The sequence below is a fragment of the Periplaneta americana genome, chromosome 14, assembly GCF_040183065.1.
Source record: "Periplaneta americana isolate PAMFEO1 chromosome 14, P.americana_PAMFEO1_priV1, whole genome shotgun sequence".
Lineage (NCBI taxonomy): Eukaryota > Metazoa > Arthropoda > Insecta > Blattodea > Blattidae > Periplaneta > Periplaneta americana.
The window spans coordinates 90,077,838-90,098,089 of record NC_091130.1 but is presented as its reverse complement, the minus strand read 5'-3'; the positions used below and the strand labels follow the sequence as shown (position 1 = coordinate 90,098,089).

Here is a 20,252-nt window from a genome sequence, read left to right as displayed (position 1 = left end):
AAAATTGAAACTCTCATCAGCTCGGCAACATCACAAGCGTCACAGAGAAAAGCCAAACCTTGGTTCGACGCTCAATGCCACTGTCAAAGAAATCGCACTCTGAAAGCACTACACCAGCCAAGAGCAACAAATAGCCCTCAGGACTTACGAGTAGCTTACTATGCTGAAGCCAGGCGTGATTTCAAATCACTCAAAAAGCAGAAGAAAGACGAGTACACGGAAAGAAAAGGGCGGGAGACAGCAGAAGCCGCAAGAACGGATCCTTTCGTCGCATTAAAGAGGAGGAGCTCAAACCACTCTCCAAATATTCAAATGGAAACCTGGCGGAACCATTTCCAGACAATCCTAAACCCAAACGGGGAAGAACAAGCCTACATGAAAATAGATCCCGCCCAAACAGCGGCATACCAACCACTCACAGCACAGGAGTTAACCACTGCAATAGTAAAACTCAAAAAGGACAAAGCAGCCGATCCGGACGGAATTTTCAACGAATTCATAAAGGACACCAGCACAATACTAATAGACACATGGGTAGAACTCTATAATAAATGTCTAAAAACCAGAGAAATTCCACACTCATGGACACATGCCACCCTGAAAATGTTGTACAAAGGGAAAGCCCAACAACCGACCCGGACTCCTACAGGGGGATAGCACTGGAAAATAACCCCCTCAAGCTGCTCGCCAACATCCTAGCTACCAGGCTAACAAAACTATTGGAACCACAAATCCCCGAACAACAATTTGGGTTCCGGAAGGGGCGCTTGACTCTTCAAGCAGTGACGGCCCTCCTCGGAGATGTCAAAGAGGCCCTGAGAGTACCGAAGCATAAGTTCTACGCAGTCTTCGTAGACTACTGCAAAGCATTCAACAGTGTAAACAGGCAGCGGCTAATGGACAAGCTGAACAACATGCAAGGCCTGGACAAACACGTCCTCAACCTGGTCCACAATATATTAGCACAAAACTTCATTAAAATAGACGATACAGTCCAGAAGTCCAAGGAAGTCTGCCAAACTAGAGAGGTACCACAGGTAGACCCTCTAAGCCCGCTCCTTTTCAACTTCATGACAGCGGACGTAACACAGACACAGGCTCCCTCAACAGTGATGTATATGTACGCAGACGACATGGTGCTCGGGTCTACCAACATAAGAGAGTTACAGGTCTCCATGAACAATCTTTCATCTTGGGCTGACGAAAACGGTCTGCTCATAAACCAGTCAAAAACTGTACAAATGGTGTTCAGAAAGGGTGGAAGAATAGCAAAAAGTGACACAATCTGGCTACAAAATCGACCACTGCAAATTACAAAGGCATTTAAATACCTCGGTGTAACGATACAGATGACAGTAAAATCCTTTAGAATCCACATTCAAGAACGAGCAACGGCCGCAGTAATAGCTATCCACGACATAACAGACATTACCCAACTAGCACTCTCAACAGCCATGCAGCTTTTCTGTGCCAAGATACTCTCTATATTGTCATATGGACTGGACATCACATGGACCCGGCTAAACTACAATGACCTCAAGACCATGGAGAACGTCAAAGCAAGGTTCTTAAAAGCAGCACTGGGAATCTCAAAATATACACCCTCGAGAATGGCGTACGAACTCGTGCGAGAACCCTTCCTGATAGAGGAACTACGAAGCAGACTCATGCAGCCATGTACCGCAGCAGAACTTCGACTACGCACGGTCATGCAAGAGAAGAAGGCGGAAATAGAAAGTGAATTCTATGGAACGGATGCGATGATCAACCGTAACTGGACAGGGCCGAACAACAAGTTATGAAGCGCTATAACAAGGCTAGCAGTTCACAGTTTTCACCGCAAACTGTGCAGAAGATCAGAGTACCACGAACCTTCCCCCGAATGTGTGTGCAAACTGTGCAGTGAAGTGTGTCCAAAATATCATTTTAGTAAATATGTGAATAGAATGAAGTCACTGGTGGAGTATAGTAAAGAGAAGTAACTCATTCCAAACTAAATTGCACGTTTGTGCGCACTTCTTATTATTACATAACAAGATCATCAGTGTAGAGGAGACACTGAACTTCAGTTTGTATCCCGGACAACACTTCATACTGAAGTGGCGAAGTAATCTACTAATTTTAGCAACAATGAAGTAGGAAGAATATAGTTATACTCTTTTCTCTCGCTCCTGTTTTCATGGTGCAGTACTGAGTCTTGCTGTAATTATTTTCAGTGAAGAAAGCAAGAGCTTCCTGTACTGTATAGGGTTTGTGTACTTCCAGCTGGTAATTGGTACACTTTCTTTATTTTCGTTGCCCTTCAGGGGGCTGTGGCAGCCACCTCTTTGATCATTTGGGGAGGATCACGCCTTCTTGAAGATTGTAAGGAATACAAAACAAACTCTTCTTCAGTATGCGAAACTAAATCTTTCACAACATTTTCCTGGTTACATTATATGCTTGATTCTGTAAAAAGTTTACAGGGTCTCCCTACAGTAGATGTTGATGTTCTACTGTTAACAAAACTGAAGTTTCAGATGAATAATTTATATTCTCATGTAAATTTCCTTTTTTTTTTTTTTTTTTTTTACAATATTCGTGAACAAAATTCTCTGCAATTATGGAGAAAGATTCCTTCTCATCTTGAGAACAGTTCTCCAAATTAAGTTTTTTTAGTAATAAAAGATGCGAGTCATTGGTCTCTATGTTTTATCATTTAACATTTCAAAGAACTGTCATCATGTCAGAGAGTGGCTCTGCTGGAACACTGTAAAATTCAGTGTATACACCATTAGCACCTAGTAAATGAACTGTCTTAGAAACCTAAATTGTCAATATATTCTTAATAAGTTGTCCTAAAAATTACAGCGCTCACTGATGCCGTTCATTTTTAAAGGTTTAGACAAATATTGAAGTTCAAAATTTTAACAAAATGAATGCCTATAAATTTGATGCAAATAAAAGGTTTTATCGCAATATATTTTTCATTGCTTAAACATGCAAAAGATAGTACACACTTCCAACTTCAGTTTCCATTTTACAAGTCTACATTCTCAAACTCTCACAGATTACATCCCAATACCAAAAAAACTGACAAATTTATCAAAAGAGAATTACATAAAAATAATAAAAACAATATTACTAGTACAAAACCTGAAATATTTCATCAAAATTTTACTTCCAAAGAATTAACTCTAGCTTTTACAAAATTTAAAAACCAAGAAATCCCCTGGCCCCGATAACATTCATTCCGAATTTTTTAAACATCTGGGGGAAAAAGCCAAGTCTGTACTTTTATCCATTTTCAATTTATCATGGAACACTTCAATTCCTGCAGCTTGGAAAAAAGCAATCATTGTACCAATTCACAAAAAAGGGAAACCTGCTCATGATATTAATAATTATTGACCAATAGCACTATTAAGCATGATAGCAAAAATCATGGAGTCCATGATCTCCAACAGATTAACTTGGTATTTAGAATCCCAAAATCTTTTATCAACAAGACAAGCCGGCTTTCGACAACTACACTCTACCAATGAACAAGTCATACACCTCGGCCAAGAAATAAAAGACAGTTTTAACAAGAAAGAAGATACCTTGGCAATATTTATTGACTTTCAGTTAGCATATATGACTGTTTGGAGAAATAAATTATTACTAAAACTCCAGAAATTAGGTATTTCCAGCAATATGTTCAGATGGATATTAGAATTCCTTAGTCAAAGATTCATTGCCAATAAATTCAATAACTCACTTTCTAGTTACAGACAAACATATCGAGGTCTACCTCAGGGCGCTGTCCTCAACACAACTTTATTCAATATTTATATAAATGACTTACCCTCCCTATTACAGGAATCAAACATGAAAACAGCACTATTTGCAGATGATATAGTTTTGTGGACTTGCGGATCTTACAGACATAGAGACATTGATTCAAAATTGTGCTCTTAAAGCTCTAAATCAACTACATGAATGGAATACATCAAGTTTGATGACACTCAATTTAAGCAAAAGTAACTACCAAATATTTTCACTTGGTAAAAAAGAAAGAGAATTCAATATCCAATTCAATGGCCAACACCTTCCTAGGACTTATGAATCCAAATATCTTGGAGTTATTTTCGATAGTAAGTTAACATGGAGCAACCATTTGAAATACATTTCTGAAAAAGCTCGTGAAAGATTCTCCCTTCTAAAAAGACTAGCAGGAAAGAAATGGGGATGGTCTAGGAATACTTTGAACACTACATACAACATGTTTATACAGCCAGTGCCGACATACTGCGGAGAAATTTTAATTACTTCGCCTTTCATAAACGAAATAGAATATGTTCAAAACCAAGCTCTCAGACTCATTACTGGTGGAATCAAAACAACTCCAATAGATTCTATGAGATTCCTCACTAATATTAACAGCATCAAAATGACAATAGAAGAAAAAGCACTGATTCAATATGAAAAACTTATTAGATTACCAGGAAACAATTGGCATTCATACAGTCCTCTCTGTATATTGAATACTCAAAGTTTCATATCCATTGTTCAAGAATTAAAACAGAAAATCAATATCCCGAATTTAAAAGAAAACCTACAAATTAAACCAAACCCTTTAACTCTATTAAATATAGAATATAATCTAAATTTAACAGAAGAAATACTAAAATCAGAAGTAAGACAATTAATATTAGGTACCCTCCACAAAACTGGCTTCATTTATACACTGACGGATCCTTGATCTCCAGAGAACAAGGTGCCGGTGCAGGTGTTACATGCTGTCTCTTCTCACTTTATAGATCTCTTGGGTATGGAACAACAAGTTTTGATGGAGAAATCATTGCAATAAGTGAAAGTCTCAGGAATCTTCTATGCCACATCAGTAAATTTAAAAATGCAGTTATATTGTCAGACTCCAAAGCAGCTATTCTATCAATAGTCTCTAAACACACACCTTCATCTCAAACATCAGAAATAACTAAAATGCTCTCTCAATTAATATCACTCAATAAAAGAATTGTATTCCAATGGATACCATCCCATTGTGGAATCCTGGGAAACGAGAATGTGGATGCTTTAGCAAAGAAGGGGAGCACTGCTACTTACAGACCTGTTACTAAATCTACGTATTACTCTGTGAAAAGATTTATTAAATCTACATACTTAGACTTCAACAAACAAAATTTGATAACACAATCCCAAGGGAAAAAATGGAACTCTCTGCATCAAAATCCACAGTTAATTCCCAATTTACCACGAAAATCGTCTGTAGCTGCATTTAGATTGGCAAGAGGCCATGATTGTTTGGCCAAACACCTTCATAGAATTGGAATATATCAGTCCCCTTATTGCCCATTGTGCAACTCAAACCAAGAAATAGATTCGGAACACCTCAAAATCTGTGCTTCAGTGGCTGGCCATGATAATAGCTATCTTTAAAAAAATATTGGAGTGCAAGAGGTCAAATGACTTTATTGTCAAACGCCTGGCATTAGAAAACAACAACAACAACAACATTCCACTCACACACAAACGATGTACAACCACTAGAGATGAACAACAATCAAGTAAGCGAGACTAACAGTGCCCGCAAAGCCGAAAACCTGCATGACAATGTTGTATTATGTCGCGTCCTTGATGTAAAGACTGGTTGTGAGTGCTCCGAGACTCGATATTGATGACTCCCAAAGTCCCTAAGTCAAACAGCTTTGAATTACCACAGTACCTGACTGAACTTTTATCTACTTTGGCAACTGTTATATATATGTATAAACAATCCAGTTGCCTATTTGAAACATCATCTCTACTTTTCAGTGTATAATAATTCGTTCCCCAGTCTTTATTTAATTACTAGGCCCTTATTAAAGGCTAGGAATTTTCTTTTCATATGTGATCAAGTGTGCAATCTCAAGTAAAAAGATATTAATGTTATGCTTTATGTTTCTTAGAAATGCAAATTTATTTGAGAATTGTTTTTTTTTTCTGTTTATATAACCATAGGTAATATAATATAATAGAACCAGCACATTTGATAATTAAGGTACTGTTCTGTTTTGCCTTTGTGTCTGATTTAAACATTTGTAATGTTATTTATTTCAATGATGTATGTTATTCAAAGTTACGAAATCTTTCAGACCGACTAAATGCTATTTCGAGAATGATGAGCGAGACTCGAAGCACACGAGAATGATGAGACGAGACTCGAAAGACAAATGCAACGAACACAGTGAGCGAGAGCGGCAGTTAGTTTTGTTCCTCTGTAATAACCACTTACTATTTCGCTTGTCAGAGACTGGTTGAAACCCCAATATAGACCTCATCTAATACACTTAACTTTTGGAGCTAGACTAAACATAAACAATACTTTTCCAGGGATACGGTATCAAACTTATTGAGAGAAGCAATTGACATTGCTTAAGAGTTCTGGTGTCTGAAATTGTCAGAATGTTAGACTTGAATTTTTTAATTTTTTTACAACTAGATTGTCCATCCATCCCACTGGGTACAGTAATCTCTGACCAATCATATTACAGTGTTTAAGGGATATAACCAGTGATTAGTAGTAAAGTAAAAAAGCAGCCAGATTCACAGCTGTTGATTTCGAAGACGAATCATATTTTGATTACTTGGATCTAGGTCATGGTGAATGTGAAATTGTCTTAGTGAAGAGAGGGAATTTTTTCGAGGAATTGAAAGAAAATTTCAGGAGAGATTTCGTTTACTGACACCTACTGTGTCATTTCTGCTGCAACAGATGAACATATGGAATATCCTACAAAGAGAATCAATCCTGCTTCTGGCATAAACTGACTTATAACATTTGAATTCTATGCAGTTGGTGTTTTCAAAAGTCTGTAGTTCCAAAGCAAAATGTGATCTCATATTTTGCTGTTTTTCAGGAGTGTGCATTTGAAGTGCATTTGACTATAAATATATAGTAATCATGTTTCATAACAGTAGGTTAGAGAGAAAAATAATAGAGATATGCATGCCATCGTTTGCCACAATAAAGATACCATCAGGATGCACAACATATTTCAAAATCTCATTTTCGCAGAAATTGACATATCACCTTTTGCCTTGAGACTACAGAATTTTAGTAGCAAACATAGCACGGTTGAATAGAACAACTCCAACACAATTGTTCACTATCACTGTAAATAGCATTATTTGGTCCCAATGTTGCAGGCTGAACAGAGATAGATTATGAGTGGATTGTACAATATTTAAAAGTTATTCATGGAATTGGAACCGTAGATTATATACACATTCACATTAATCTTTTTGTGGTCCATACTTCGTTCTTTTATTTATGGATATTCCATCAGTTTTTTTACTACATTACGACTGTCAGTACATTATACTCAAACTGAATTAAGTTATTACTTTTAATTTTCTGTGTTATACTAAAATAGAGGGAATGAAGTGAAACTTACAAACATATGAAAGAGAAACAGTTTATTTAAATGAATGCAACACGAAAATAATGTATATGTTTGTTTCTATGTAGAATAGACGAGTAGAGTAAATGCAAACATTGTCTATCTTGTTTCCAGCAGTATGAACACTTTCTTTTTGTGTCACTTTGTAGAAAAATGTACTATCACAGATTGTACCCTAGTTGAATGAGGTGTCAACCAATCATGTACAGTATAACTAACTAGTAGTTATAAATAGTGCATCAGAACTACATTTTAATCATAGTTACTTTTCCATTATGCTTCTGTATTCCATGTATACATTTTAACCGAGGTTGATGTACTTAGTCTTAAATTTTAATTTATTTTCATTAATGCTATATATTGACTACTCCCCAACTCTGGCTACTAGCAACAGGCATCTATAATGAACACGAATCAAAATACCCCTCATTTCTCATGAAAAACAAAAACTGAATAGACTACAGTGGACTATAGTGGACTTTATGTTGTCAGCAAACAGCTGGATACATTAAGAAAATATTGGTCTTAATTTTAATTTTATATAATTATGTTTCAGGGATTTGGCTGAGAAGTTGTGGGATGTAGCTCAATTGCAGCTTCCAACTGCTCTGTGTGAAGAGTTATTGAATGATGTGATTCACCCAGTAGATGAAATACAGCATGCTGGAGCCCAGGCTCTTGCCGCCTTACTGAAACAAGAAAATTGCTTCATTGATGATGTTTTGGAGAAACTGCTTGCAATCTACCAGGAGAAACTTGCAGTAAGAATCTTACAACTTTTATTTTTTTGGCTCTTACTATCTTTAATTAATCAGAGGTAGGTAATATGACATAGAAATCGATCAGTGTTCACCATTTGCTTTAGAACTTACTACAAGTATATTTTACTCAGAAATAATATCTCATTCCTAACCACTTTATGAAAGATGATGATATGGATTTGATTGTGTGGTGTTTTTACTCTATTATTACGTTTGAAAAATAGATAATAGGCTATGAATACAATTGAAAATTTAAAAATTATCTTCCCCTCCAATCTCCTTTGTCTCTTATTTTATTTTTCTGCTTTTTTAAAAAGAACTATGCAACATTTTTGTCCTTACCTGTTCACTAAATTACATATTTTTTAAAGACTCTTAATTCTAGAAATGTGCAGTTTCTGTATATGGTAGCATATGCATAATATATCTTTACTCGTGGACTTTTTCTATTGGCATGTTATATGAACAAGTCAGTATCAGTTTCAATAATTTCACAGAATACTAATTGCTGGTGTAAAAATGTATTAAATATAAGCATCTTAAATGTTGTTTAAGTATCCATTTTAAGCATGGAGATGCTAAAACTATATTTGTTTTTCCCAACATATAGGCATCTGGCATCTGCTTATGAAATTACCCATCACCAGTCCAACTCCTCTTTTGCATGACCGCAATTTTCCCGTCATTTACAACACTTTTTCTTGGTCCCTTCAATTTTCGTCTTATTGTTTTATATTCCCCTCCTCCCTGTATTATTTATGCTGTCGTAATTACAAACTTCTCGTAGTTTTCGTTGTTTCTGCCAAATGGAGAAAAGATAGATGGCAGCCATACAAAAAATTGAATATAAATTGAGACAGCGAACGTAAATTTTGCTATAAACACATTTAATTTATGTAGATTCAAGTATAACATTTATGTGGCCACGTGTTTTTCTCATGAAGAACAATGTGATCACTGGGGAGGAACAAACCATCTCCAGGATAACAGTGCTGATACTAGTGATGATGATGTTGATGATGGTGGTGATCATGATGATGACATAGTTGGTGCTCCCACAAGAGGAGATGTAATTGTAACCTTAGTGACTGTGAGGAGGTACCTTTCTGCTACAGAAGGAGGTGATTCAATTTTAGATAAACTGTATGAGCTAGAGAAGCAAATAGAAAACTTATGACCTAAGATAAGAGATGTCAACAGTTAAAAAAAAAGTCACTTTTTTATGAAAATAATTACAGTAGTGTCATGTTTCGTTTTGAAATATGTATGTATGCTTTATATTTTGAGAATTTAAAGTGGTTAAAATAATGCTTATAATACTTTACTTTTCTAAATTAAGTATTTAACATTTGTAATAGTTAATATAGGGTAGTCTTCTGTGTTATAAAAGTTTCAAGCATTGAGTACAAATCGCTCTATGTATGGAACATTGTGTCCTTAATGTTCTTGGTATGAGTAAATCATTACCCATAATTTACACTTTACATCAACTTTTCAGAGTCCCTTAAAAACTGTGAATGAGTGGTATGACTGTAGTCTGTTTTATTAAAAAGAAATGAAAACACTTACTTTAGATACTACTTTAATTGATGCAGATAACCCAAATAATAAGTTTTTCTTCGGATTTTTATATCATTTCTTTTTAATAAAACAGACTGCAGTCATACCACTCATTCACAGTTTTTAAGGGACTCTGAAAAGTTGATGTAAAGTGTAAATTATGGGTAATGATTTACTCATACCAAGAACATTAAGGACACAATGTTCCATACATAGAGCGATTTGTACTCAATGCTTGAAACTTTTATAACACAGAAGACTACCCTATATGAACTATTACAAATGTTAAATACTTAATTTTGAAAAGTAAAGTATTATAAGCATTATTTTAATCACTTTAAATTCTGGCAACAGGCCATGATTTGGCCAAACACCTGCATAGAATTGGAATATATCAGTCCCCTAACTGTCCATTGTGCAACTCAAACCAAGAAATGGATTCGGAACATCTCAAAATCTGTGCTCCAGTGGCTGGTCATGATAATATCTTTGAAAAATATTGGAGTGCAAGAGGTCATATAATTTTTTATTAACTTCATTAGCAGAATTTTAAAACCGCCAATTTCGTATTGTGACATAAGTTCTCCAATTTGCTCTTTAGTATATCAACCAGACATGAGCATTTGACTATCAATTGTGAAAAATTGTTTGGTCAATGTAGTTTGATATTACATGGGATCTCGTTATTAAAGACTGTTACTGTAGTGATATCTTCAGCGTGCAGGTGATTGAACGAAATTATTTTACATGCTATCTCGAAGTTATTTAATGGTGGTGCTATGCTGTATATTGCTACAGTATTGTGTCAAAATGTGATTATTTTCAACTAATGTAAATATAATGTGATTATCTTACTAAAGTATCTACTGGTATATGTAATGTGTTGAACAAGTGGGTTTTTCCCTTTTATTGCTGCTGCATATTTAATAATTGATAGTGTATTCTCCACTTGCTTGTTCTCGTGATCTATATTGGTTATCTGTAGGGACAGATGTTGATGAAAAGTCATCTTCTTATTTTTCACATTAGGATGATGCTTATTAATATACTTTCTATGTTAATATCAACGTAAAAAAGTAATTTCTTATATTGCATTTTTTTTTTTTGCATTTTTTGGCGTTTTTTAAGTAATAGGTCATTTTTATATTTTTTCGGCATTTTTTGGTCATTTTTAATACTTTTGAAGAACTTATATATCATTTGGAATGCATTTTACTTTCTGTCTGTTAAATCATTTTCTAACCAAATAGGTTAGTAATGATTACCTACTGAATAAGTGAATAACAGTGACGGTTATGTTTTATAGTTTGTGGAACATACTCTAAAGTCCATCCCTCATTCCACTACAGGCTTCACTTCACACAATAAAAGTAATATAAAGTGCTTGACAGCAGCTTAGTTTAATTGAGGACTTTGACCGCTACTGTTCTTTTGTTGGTATGAGGTGTCTTTAGAATTTATGTTTGGAAAGGTGGAAACTTTCACCATGTCCTGGACAGGACATTGTGGCCTCAACATGGTTCAGAAGGGATGTCTACTGTAGTAGACAACAATTTTTAACATAAAGATTGCAAGAATGCACGCTGCGTCTACAATTTTTGTCATTCACACTCCCTCATCTGGAAGATCTGGTAACAAAAGTGAAGAGTGGAAGGAGAAGGAGATGGAGAATGAAGGCACTGAGATGGACCATCCCTGATTGAAACACATTGTAAACCGCCATTAATATCTATAGTGTTCTCTTAAACCTTCATTTTGTTGCATGCCCTTTTCCTTCATCTTAGCAAATTCCAGGAAGTTGCCTCCTCTCTCAGAGATTTGCAGGGCAGTTATTGAAACAAGGTGACTGATTTTTAAGAAGTTGTGGTGCGAGTACTTTTGAATAATATTTAAATGTCATTTTCATTTAATTTTATGTCATTTTTCCATAAGTTTAAGGGCATTTTAATAATTATTTTAAGTAGATTTTTAGGTCATCAATATCCGCCCCCTAGTTGTCTGTTAATAATGCGAAAAAATACAACTAAGTTTTTAATATAGTTTTACAACGGAATTTCTTGCAATAAAAGAGTCGAGAAAATGTGGAATCTTCACGTTTTGTACAGCTTGCAAGTGTAATTTTAGTGTCTCATGATAGATTATAATATGTACATTGTGTTCAAGCATGTAAAGACGAAAAAGCATGTAGCAAATTCCGAGTACATTGAAAGAAAACAAAATACTAAATTTTAGTGTTCCTACAAAAGATGATGGTGTGCTAAGGACTTTATTTATTACTGTGCACATTTTAGCCCTAATCTGCACAGACCATGCAGGTTCGTTGTTCAGGAAAATATTTCTTGACAGTGAAATCACAAAGAAATGTGGTTGCTCTCGCACCAGAACTGCAGCAGTTATGAACAGGATGGGAAATGAGGGAAAGATGAAAGTAATAGCATCTTTATAATGTGGGCCATTTTCAGTTGCTACCAGTGGTAGCAATCAGTCTGATTCCAAACTCTATCTGATTGCTGTTACCTGTTACAACTCTGAAACTTTGCAAGTAGAAAGTTGTTTATTTTCAGATCCAGCATTGGAGAGAAATGCGACTGGTGTCAGCATAGCACATCTGCTATTGAACGACTTAAAATCAGCCAACATACCTCTCTCAAACTGTTTGGCTTTGAGTGCTGATAATACAGAAATATAACAGGACCACCATTAACGAATGATTCACAAATTGTACATGATTTTGATGATAATAAATATACATATACAGGGACATCATTTTATTTTTACTAACATTTTTAATATTAACTTGCCTATCCTCTGGATCAACGCCGTTTGCTACCCCCTTCCACAACTGGAGTTCGATGATACTGGCGTAATATACAAACAAATCACTTTACTAGGTATAGGAGGGAAGAAAAGTAATTCATCCATTTACGTAAACTAAGAAATATTACGCTTTCGAGTTTGATCATTTTCATTAGGTTTTTGTTTAATCAAAATACAGTACCGTACAGTATTAACAATAAGTGTTTTTACTCACGAACTGAGCTATCCATGTGGACGTATTCATTATGCAGTATACAGTATATTATACTGTCTACAGCACATTAGCGTACAATATAGAGAATGAAGTTAAATTGAAAAATAATCATAATATGGATATGTAAACACATTTTTGAAAATGGTGGCCATTCATTTCGATACAGGCTTCAGTTCTAATGTGCATATTATCGCACTGTAGACTATTGTACCTAATCCCAATTATCAGTTTCGTCCTTCGTACTAGTAACTCGTGTTGAAATAATTCTGTACCTACTCTATAAAAGAGTACCTTACGCACTGTAAATTCAATCTTCACTTCCGCCCGATCCAAAAAGATAAAATTACTCAGACATACTATCTACTGTCCGTCCACAAGTGGTTATGTCGTAGGGTCGTAGAAAGGGGGGAAATCACGTGACAGTTAATTACTTAATGAGACCCTTTTATTTAAGCTATTTTAAACAGTTGTATAATATTACGTATAAGTCCAATTCCTAACAGAAATAAATGTTCTCAGAAAAGAGCTAAGACAGCCCAGCCACTAGTTGGCGAATAAAAGCTGGTGGGGGAAATGGGGATACGACGTAGGCAAGTGGACGACAGTACCTATGCAAAAATGATTCGATATTGAAAGCTCTTTCGTCACTAGAAAACGCGAACATATTTTTGGAACATACTGTTTACTATGCTACTATGACTGTGTATGCGGTATTGGATCTGTGTGGAGGACGGTTGAACTTCATTAGTAGAAGGGGTGGGAGTGAAGTACATTAAAAAACTCAGGTACAATAAAAATTGAAGTAAAAATAAAATGATGTCCCTGTACATATACAATGCTGATAATACCATGATTGGGTTGAATATCGTGGCAGGACATTTAAAGAAAAAAATTGATAATTTATTCATTGTTGGATGCACATGCCATCAAATAACTTTGGCAGTTGAAAAGGCTGCAACATGTCTCCCAGCAAAGATTCATGATATTTAGTGGAAATTTTTTGTACTTAAAAAAGAGCCAGAAGAAAGGATAAATTGAAACAGTTCTATGATCTTCATGAGAAAAATATTGAAACATGTATCTGCTCGAAGGCAGTCCCTGAAAAAGTGTTTCGACTTCAGCAGCAGTAGTAATCACTAACAAGCTTCTTCAATAGTGAGATTTCTAATAATAAAGGTGATTCAAAGAGGACATTACAACGATTTTAGATTCCGAAACTTGAAGTTAAAGAAAATGCTAGTGAGAACTACACCCTCAAATTCTTCAATCTAGTGCTCCTCATATTCATTTGCCTCAACCCATTTTATTAGGGTTATTTCAGAAGTTAATTTCAAGATTTGTTAAACCCAAGGCAATTAAAGAAGCATATTCAATATTAAAAGTTGATTACCACAGCAGAATAAACCAAAAGAATGATTGTGAGTTATCATTTTTTTTTTGTGTGTGTGAGAAAATATTACTGCACAGCTTGTGACTACATCATTCATAAATTTCCTTTAAAAAATGAGGTGTTAATAAAAGCAGAGATTGCCAATCTGGCATCAATTAATGATGCTTCATTTACAGATGTTCACTTTCTTGTTGAAAGATTCCCTGCGATTTTGAAGTGTGAAGGAAAAGATATGAACAAAGAACTAGATACATTGTAGATGTAATTTTGCTCCTTGCAGATGTAAGATATTGAAGCCGTTAGTAAGGAGAAAGATTGGATGTACAGTACAGTGATAGGAAGAAAGAAATCTAAAGATGGAAGATTAAAGTATGATAAACTGTCAAGGTTAATGTTAGGTGTTCTCAATTTCACACAGCAGTGTGGAATGTGAAGAAAAAACAACACAGATCAGATCTTCTTTTTCTAATGCTACTCTGGAAAAGCCATTCAATCTATACAAAAGGGGAAGTGTTTCGAACTGACTTTCGATCCTACCCACATTCCTGAAGACAACTAAATTAGCAACTTCAAAGATGTTGATAAGTCTCTGGATTGTTCAATTTCTGAAGTTGGCAGATATAGATATCCCTGTAACCAGTGTATGCCTGTCAGTAGAACAGTTTTTCATGTTGTGATTAAAGAAATCATGTTCACCCAGAACCATGTAAATTACATTCAGATGTCAAATATATTCTCTATGTTGAATACGCCTCAATCCTGGAAACTGGACACATGTTATAGTTCTATCTTGCACGATTCTTTTGTTCTATTTTGTATTTCTGCTACCTGTTTAGAGTTGAGTTTTATTGAACCCTTGTGGTTTACAAGGACCATTAGCATAGTGGAATGAGAGGTGGTTTTCCTTGTGTTATTACTCTGAACCTTTTTCTACATTTCTGGAAGTATCCACTTTGTCCTTTTTGTAACTATACTGTGGTAAAATTTGAGTATGGAGTGAAGGGACGTTATATTTCGTAACTGTAAACTTCATGTTGCGAAATTTTTTCTCTAGGCCTGCAGTGTAGAAATCAGTCTCTGTTGAGGTGTTTACCTGTGAGAGTTAGTTTGTACAGTTTGTGTAGTGCCGCAATATGAATTGGTGTTGGTGGAATTAACCATTGAAAGGAAGAAAGAAATTATCGATCACTTGTATAATGGTGTTAGTTGTAGGAAAATTGCAGAAGAGTTTTCTAAATCAAGTCAAACATTAGCAACAATAGGACCTCAATATTAAATGCATGGGAACAAAATTGCAATGGGGAAAGAAAAAGAGTTTGCAAAACTGTTAATGACGAACTAAATGAAAGGTGTTTGAATTTTTCGGTCATGTCGAAGCAAGAATAATGCAGAACTGCATGCATTGTATTCTTCACCTGACATAATTAGGAACATTAAATCCAGACGTTTGAAATGGGCAGGGCATGTATAGCACATATGGGTGAATCCAGAAATGTATATAGAGTGTTAGTTGGGAGGCTGGAAGGAAAAAAATCTTTGGGGAGGCCGAGATGTAGATGGGAGGATAATATTAAAATGGATTTGAGGGAGGTGGGATATGATGATAGAGCCTGGATTAATCTTGCACAGAATAGGGACCAATGATGGGCTTATGTGAGGGTGGCAATGAACCTGCTGGTTCCTTAAAAGCCATTTGTAAGTAAGTAAGTTGTAAGTCGAAACAAGAATGAGTTAGTGGGCCAATAAATTCTTCAAGAGAAAGCAAGAGAGATTACTAAACAATGAGATATCACCACATTTTAGTCAGCAATGGATGGTTAGATAGTTTCACAAATGCAACAACATAACTTTCAGTGTTCTCTGTGCTGAATCAAGTGGAGTTGATATGCAAGTAACAGAAGATTGGAAACGTAAACTGCTTTACATTATCTCTAGTTTTGCTGCAGACAATATATTTAATGCATACGAAACCTGTATACTATACCAATTACAAACATGTTTGTTGATTGAAAAAGGTGAAATGTGTAAAAGAAGGAAAAATCAAAAGAGAGAATTACAGTTTTGTTTTATTGTAGTGCATGTGGAGAAAAACTAAAATTGCTTGTTACTGGAAATGCTGCCAATTTAAATGCATTCAAAAGAAATAATGTGAAAGTAAATGACCTTCATGTAACATGGCATCACAATAGGAAAGTGTGGAAGACTGGGGATGTTTTTAGTGACTGGCTTTTTTTTTCTCTCCGGAGGACGACTTGCTGGCAAGCACCACAGTCTTAAGGTACGGTCACACGTCGCTACTTTTGCAGTGCTGCAGTACAAAAAAATTGCGCAACTCTCGTACTGTGACATGTGAACAACGATGCAACCCGAAAAGTAGCAGCTGCCGAACCTGCTGCCTGCTACTTTTTCATGCTGCACACAGCTTAAAAGTAGCGACGTGTGAACAGGGTTCTCAGGGTTGCAGCCACAGCATTTTTGATATCGGTTTTGTTGAAACTTTTGCTGCAGTTACGACCATTGTTGCCACCCAAATGTGCCAGTGATACTTTTATTGTTTGGATATATTTTAATGTTAGATGTGATGAAAATAAATTATATGTAACAGTTATTAAATGCACAACACAGTCTGAGTACATTTGCTGACAATATAATTCATTTTTTTAATTTTCCGTAGCGTAGTTTCAAACAGGAGGGTTGCCAACATTGATTATGTGAATATGCTGTTGGTTATCATTTAAGTATATAGGCGTTTTTAAAAGCTTTATAGTAAAAAGAATGCCAATTTCTGAATACTAGTTAGGACAGAAAAGCAAATAATACATAAGTAAGCTTTCGCATGAGTTTCTTAATAATGTGAACATAACCACAAAATGTATATTGAGAAGTCAACACGGAGATGAAAACCTGCAGCATGACTGCGGCTGCAAAAGTAGTGCCTTGTATGTGAACAGACTTGCAATCTCCAATTGCAACTTTTGCTGCACTCGGGTTGCGCAGCACGAAAAGTAGCATGCAGCGCGCTACTTTTGGCTTACATGTGAACACGACACGCAACTTTTGCAGCTGCAGTACAAAAATTGCGCAGCAAAAGTAGCGACGTATGACCGTACCTTTAGGCTATTGTGCAACCTCCTTATGTTGGAATGATTGTTGAAGTTCCTTTAGCATTGCTCTTCAAGCGTATGATTCACTGCATGGTGCCTTCGTATCAATTCAGCCACAGCATTCAGTTCTGACTGGAGACCATTCCTCCGTCTGCCTGTGATGATGTTATGCTGCCTCCTCAGATCAATGGCATCTGTTCGCAATTCATGTGCCTGAATCTGCTGCACCCTCAACCAGAAACCCATGCTGCTGTCGATTCCATGACTCACCTAGGCGTCATCTATCCAAGGGAGCTACACTCCCCTGATCTAACCACAGTCCACTTATTGAAGCCCCTGTGGCTTCTGTGGATATGTCAGCTCCTGTAGATAAATGTTGTCTGTAGGCGAATCCTGGAACCACGTCCACTATGTCCTGTTAAGCCTGTAATTAAAGATGATTAATTAAATGATACTAATAAAGGCGAATTGAGTTCGAGCAATTCTGCTCTGAGCGATTGAGGAAAACCTCGGAAAGAACCCAACCAGGTAACTTCTGCCAACCAGGATTTGAACTCAGGCCTGCTTGTTTCACAGTCAGGAAGGTTAACTGTTACTCCACAATGGTGGACTAGTGACTGGCTTAAAGAAATAAACTTTAAAATTAAAAAGGAAAAAAGTGAAATTGTATTGTTTCTTGCCAATGCTACGAGTTGTGTAAATTTGAATTTGTCGAATGTCACTGTGAATGGTGAAATTGATGTACAGAAAGCAACTAATACAGGCTGTGATCAATATTACAAAGAATTGCAATAATGCAACAGAATTTCCAGAAGCAATAACCATTCTTGATATAATAAGGTGGATTCATGTGGCATGGAGAGATGTATCGCAAGATACAATAATGAATTTAGGCATGCAGAATTTCTGCAAGAAGCAACTATTGAGACAGAAGTAGGAAATGCCATTGAAAATATTGCAGCGACTTAAGAGAGATGCCATTGAGGATACATGAGTGAAGAAATGGAATGCCTTCTTGAAGTTTATCATAGCCAAATTCCTAACATTGAAGCTATGAAGAGTTTTACGATATGTTTGAGGTGCATAAGATGTTCCTGATACCGTCCAAGAAGTGCTACAGAAGGTTTTGTCAACTGACGACAAGAATGAAGAAACATATTCGGACAAAGAAGAAGCGAATTCTGTCCCTGAAAATCCTTCCACCCATCAACGAGCTCTGGAGTGCTTCAAAGAATTATTGGAGAATTTATGCGTCTGCACATTATCAGCCACAAATAATTGATTTTTTATTTGGACTAGAATGTGACGCTGAGAAACAATGGGCATTGTGAAAAATTAAGAAAACCAAAACAATCAAACATTGTCTTTAACAGACTTTTAAAATAAGCAGTGATTCAGTTATTATAAATTTCTATCTGATTTAACGTGTATGGTATTAATATAATATGTTCTTTTTTATTTGATACAGTAGTTAACATTATGTACAGTAATTTCCTTTCCATTGCCTGCTAAAAATATCTATTTTCCTCTACCTTGGACACTCCGTTAGGTTGGACAATTTTTTATTGTACCATACATGTCCAGATTAGAGAAGTTTTACTGTGTATGAATTCAAGCGGTCAAATTTCTTATCGTCTGAGTGTAAAGTCAATATGGAGTGCCAGGAAATTTTTTCTGCGTCTGACTGTAGTTGAATCTTGTTGATACATTTTAAGTTGTGGTATGGCTTATATTTTGATTTTGATTTAGGACATTTCAAGGAATATCAATCAATCAATCAATCAATCAATCAATCAATCTTCTTAATGTATCCAGCTGTTTGCTGACAACATAAAGTCCACTATAGTCCACTTTTTGTTTTTCATGAGAAATGAGGGGTATTTTGATCGGTGTTCATTATAGATGGCTATTGATAGTAGCCTATATATACTGCAGGGCTGTGTCTTCTGCAATTTGTACTCATGATTTTAATTTACTTCTTTTGTGGTTTATGGATGGACAGTATAGAAGAATGTGTTCCAGATCTTCATCATGATTATTACACCACTGACAAGTAGGATTATCAGAAAGGTGAAAATGGGGAAGGTACAATTGTGTGACATGTGACCTGTTCTGGCTCTTGTTATTTCAAGGAATATGTTGTTGTTGTTTTCTAATGCCAGGCGTTTGGCAATAAAGTCATTTGACCTCTTGCACTCCAATATTTTTCAAAGATATTATCATGACCAGCCACTGAAGCACAGATTTTGAGGTGTTCCGAATCCATTTCTTGGTTTGAGTTGCACAATGGACAGATTTCAAGGAATATACCATGTATATAATATCACGAGATGATGTTCCTGGGGCTGCACACTATCCATGAACTCTGTCTTATCGGTAATAATCAGGTCTAGTAGGGGTTCAAAGAACTGTGTGTGGTGAATGGGCTTGAGATGGAGAACTGCTAAATCAAGAGCCTGAAGCACTGTCAGTAATTGTCTTGTGTGGATTGAAGATGGGACTAGTAAATTTGTATTGAAGTTTTCCAATATTATGACATGTTCATAATCTATAATAATATTCAATATGGGTATTTTTTTTGTTGGGTTATTTTACGATGCTGTATCACATCTAGGTTATTTAGCATCTGAATGAAATGAAGGTGATAATGCCGGTGAAATGAGTCCGGGATCCAGCACCGAAAGAATATGGGTATTTCAATTTCTACAATATCGTTAACTTTAGGTGGTTGGTAGATGACACAAATGATGCATTTTTTTTAAATTTGGTATTAACTTCTACAAATAATATCACTTTTTCATCGTAATCGCCTGGAGAGGCATATATAATTCTAGAACTTAAATTTGACCTAATATATATTGCAACCCCGGCTGCAAAAGGGTATCTGTCGGATACAGGGGGGAGAGCCATTAATCCTTCCCATTGAAGGCTTTAAGGAACCAACCTGGACAAATACCCAACGTCCCATCCCTACCTTCCCGT

The 20,252-nt window shown here is 35.8% G+C and overlaps 1 protein-coding gene across 1 annotated transcript in view; it reads left to right on the top strand.

Moving 5' to 3' along the window:
* The window catches only part of l(3)80Fj (lethal (3) 80Fj), a 499,933-nt gene that overhangs the window by 199,265 nt on the left and 280,416 nt on the right, over window positions 1-20,252 (top strand). The window contains exon 19 of the mRNA XM_069845727.1: window positions 7,981-8,185. Coding sequence (XP_069701828.1) covers window positions 7,981-8,185 — 205 coding nt within the window. The remainder of the gene's footprint in view (window positions 1-7,980; window positions 8,186-20,252) is intronic.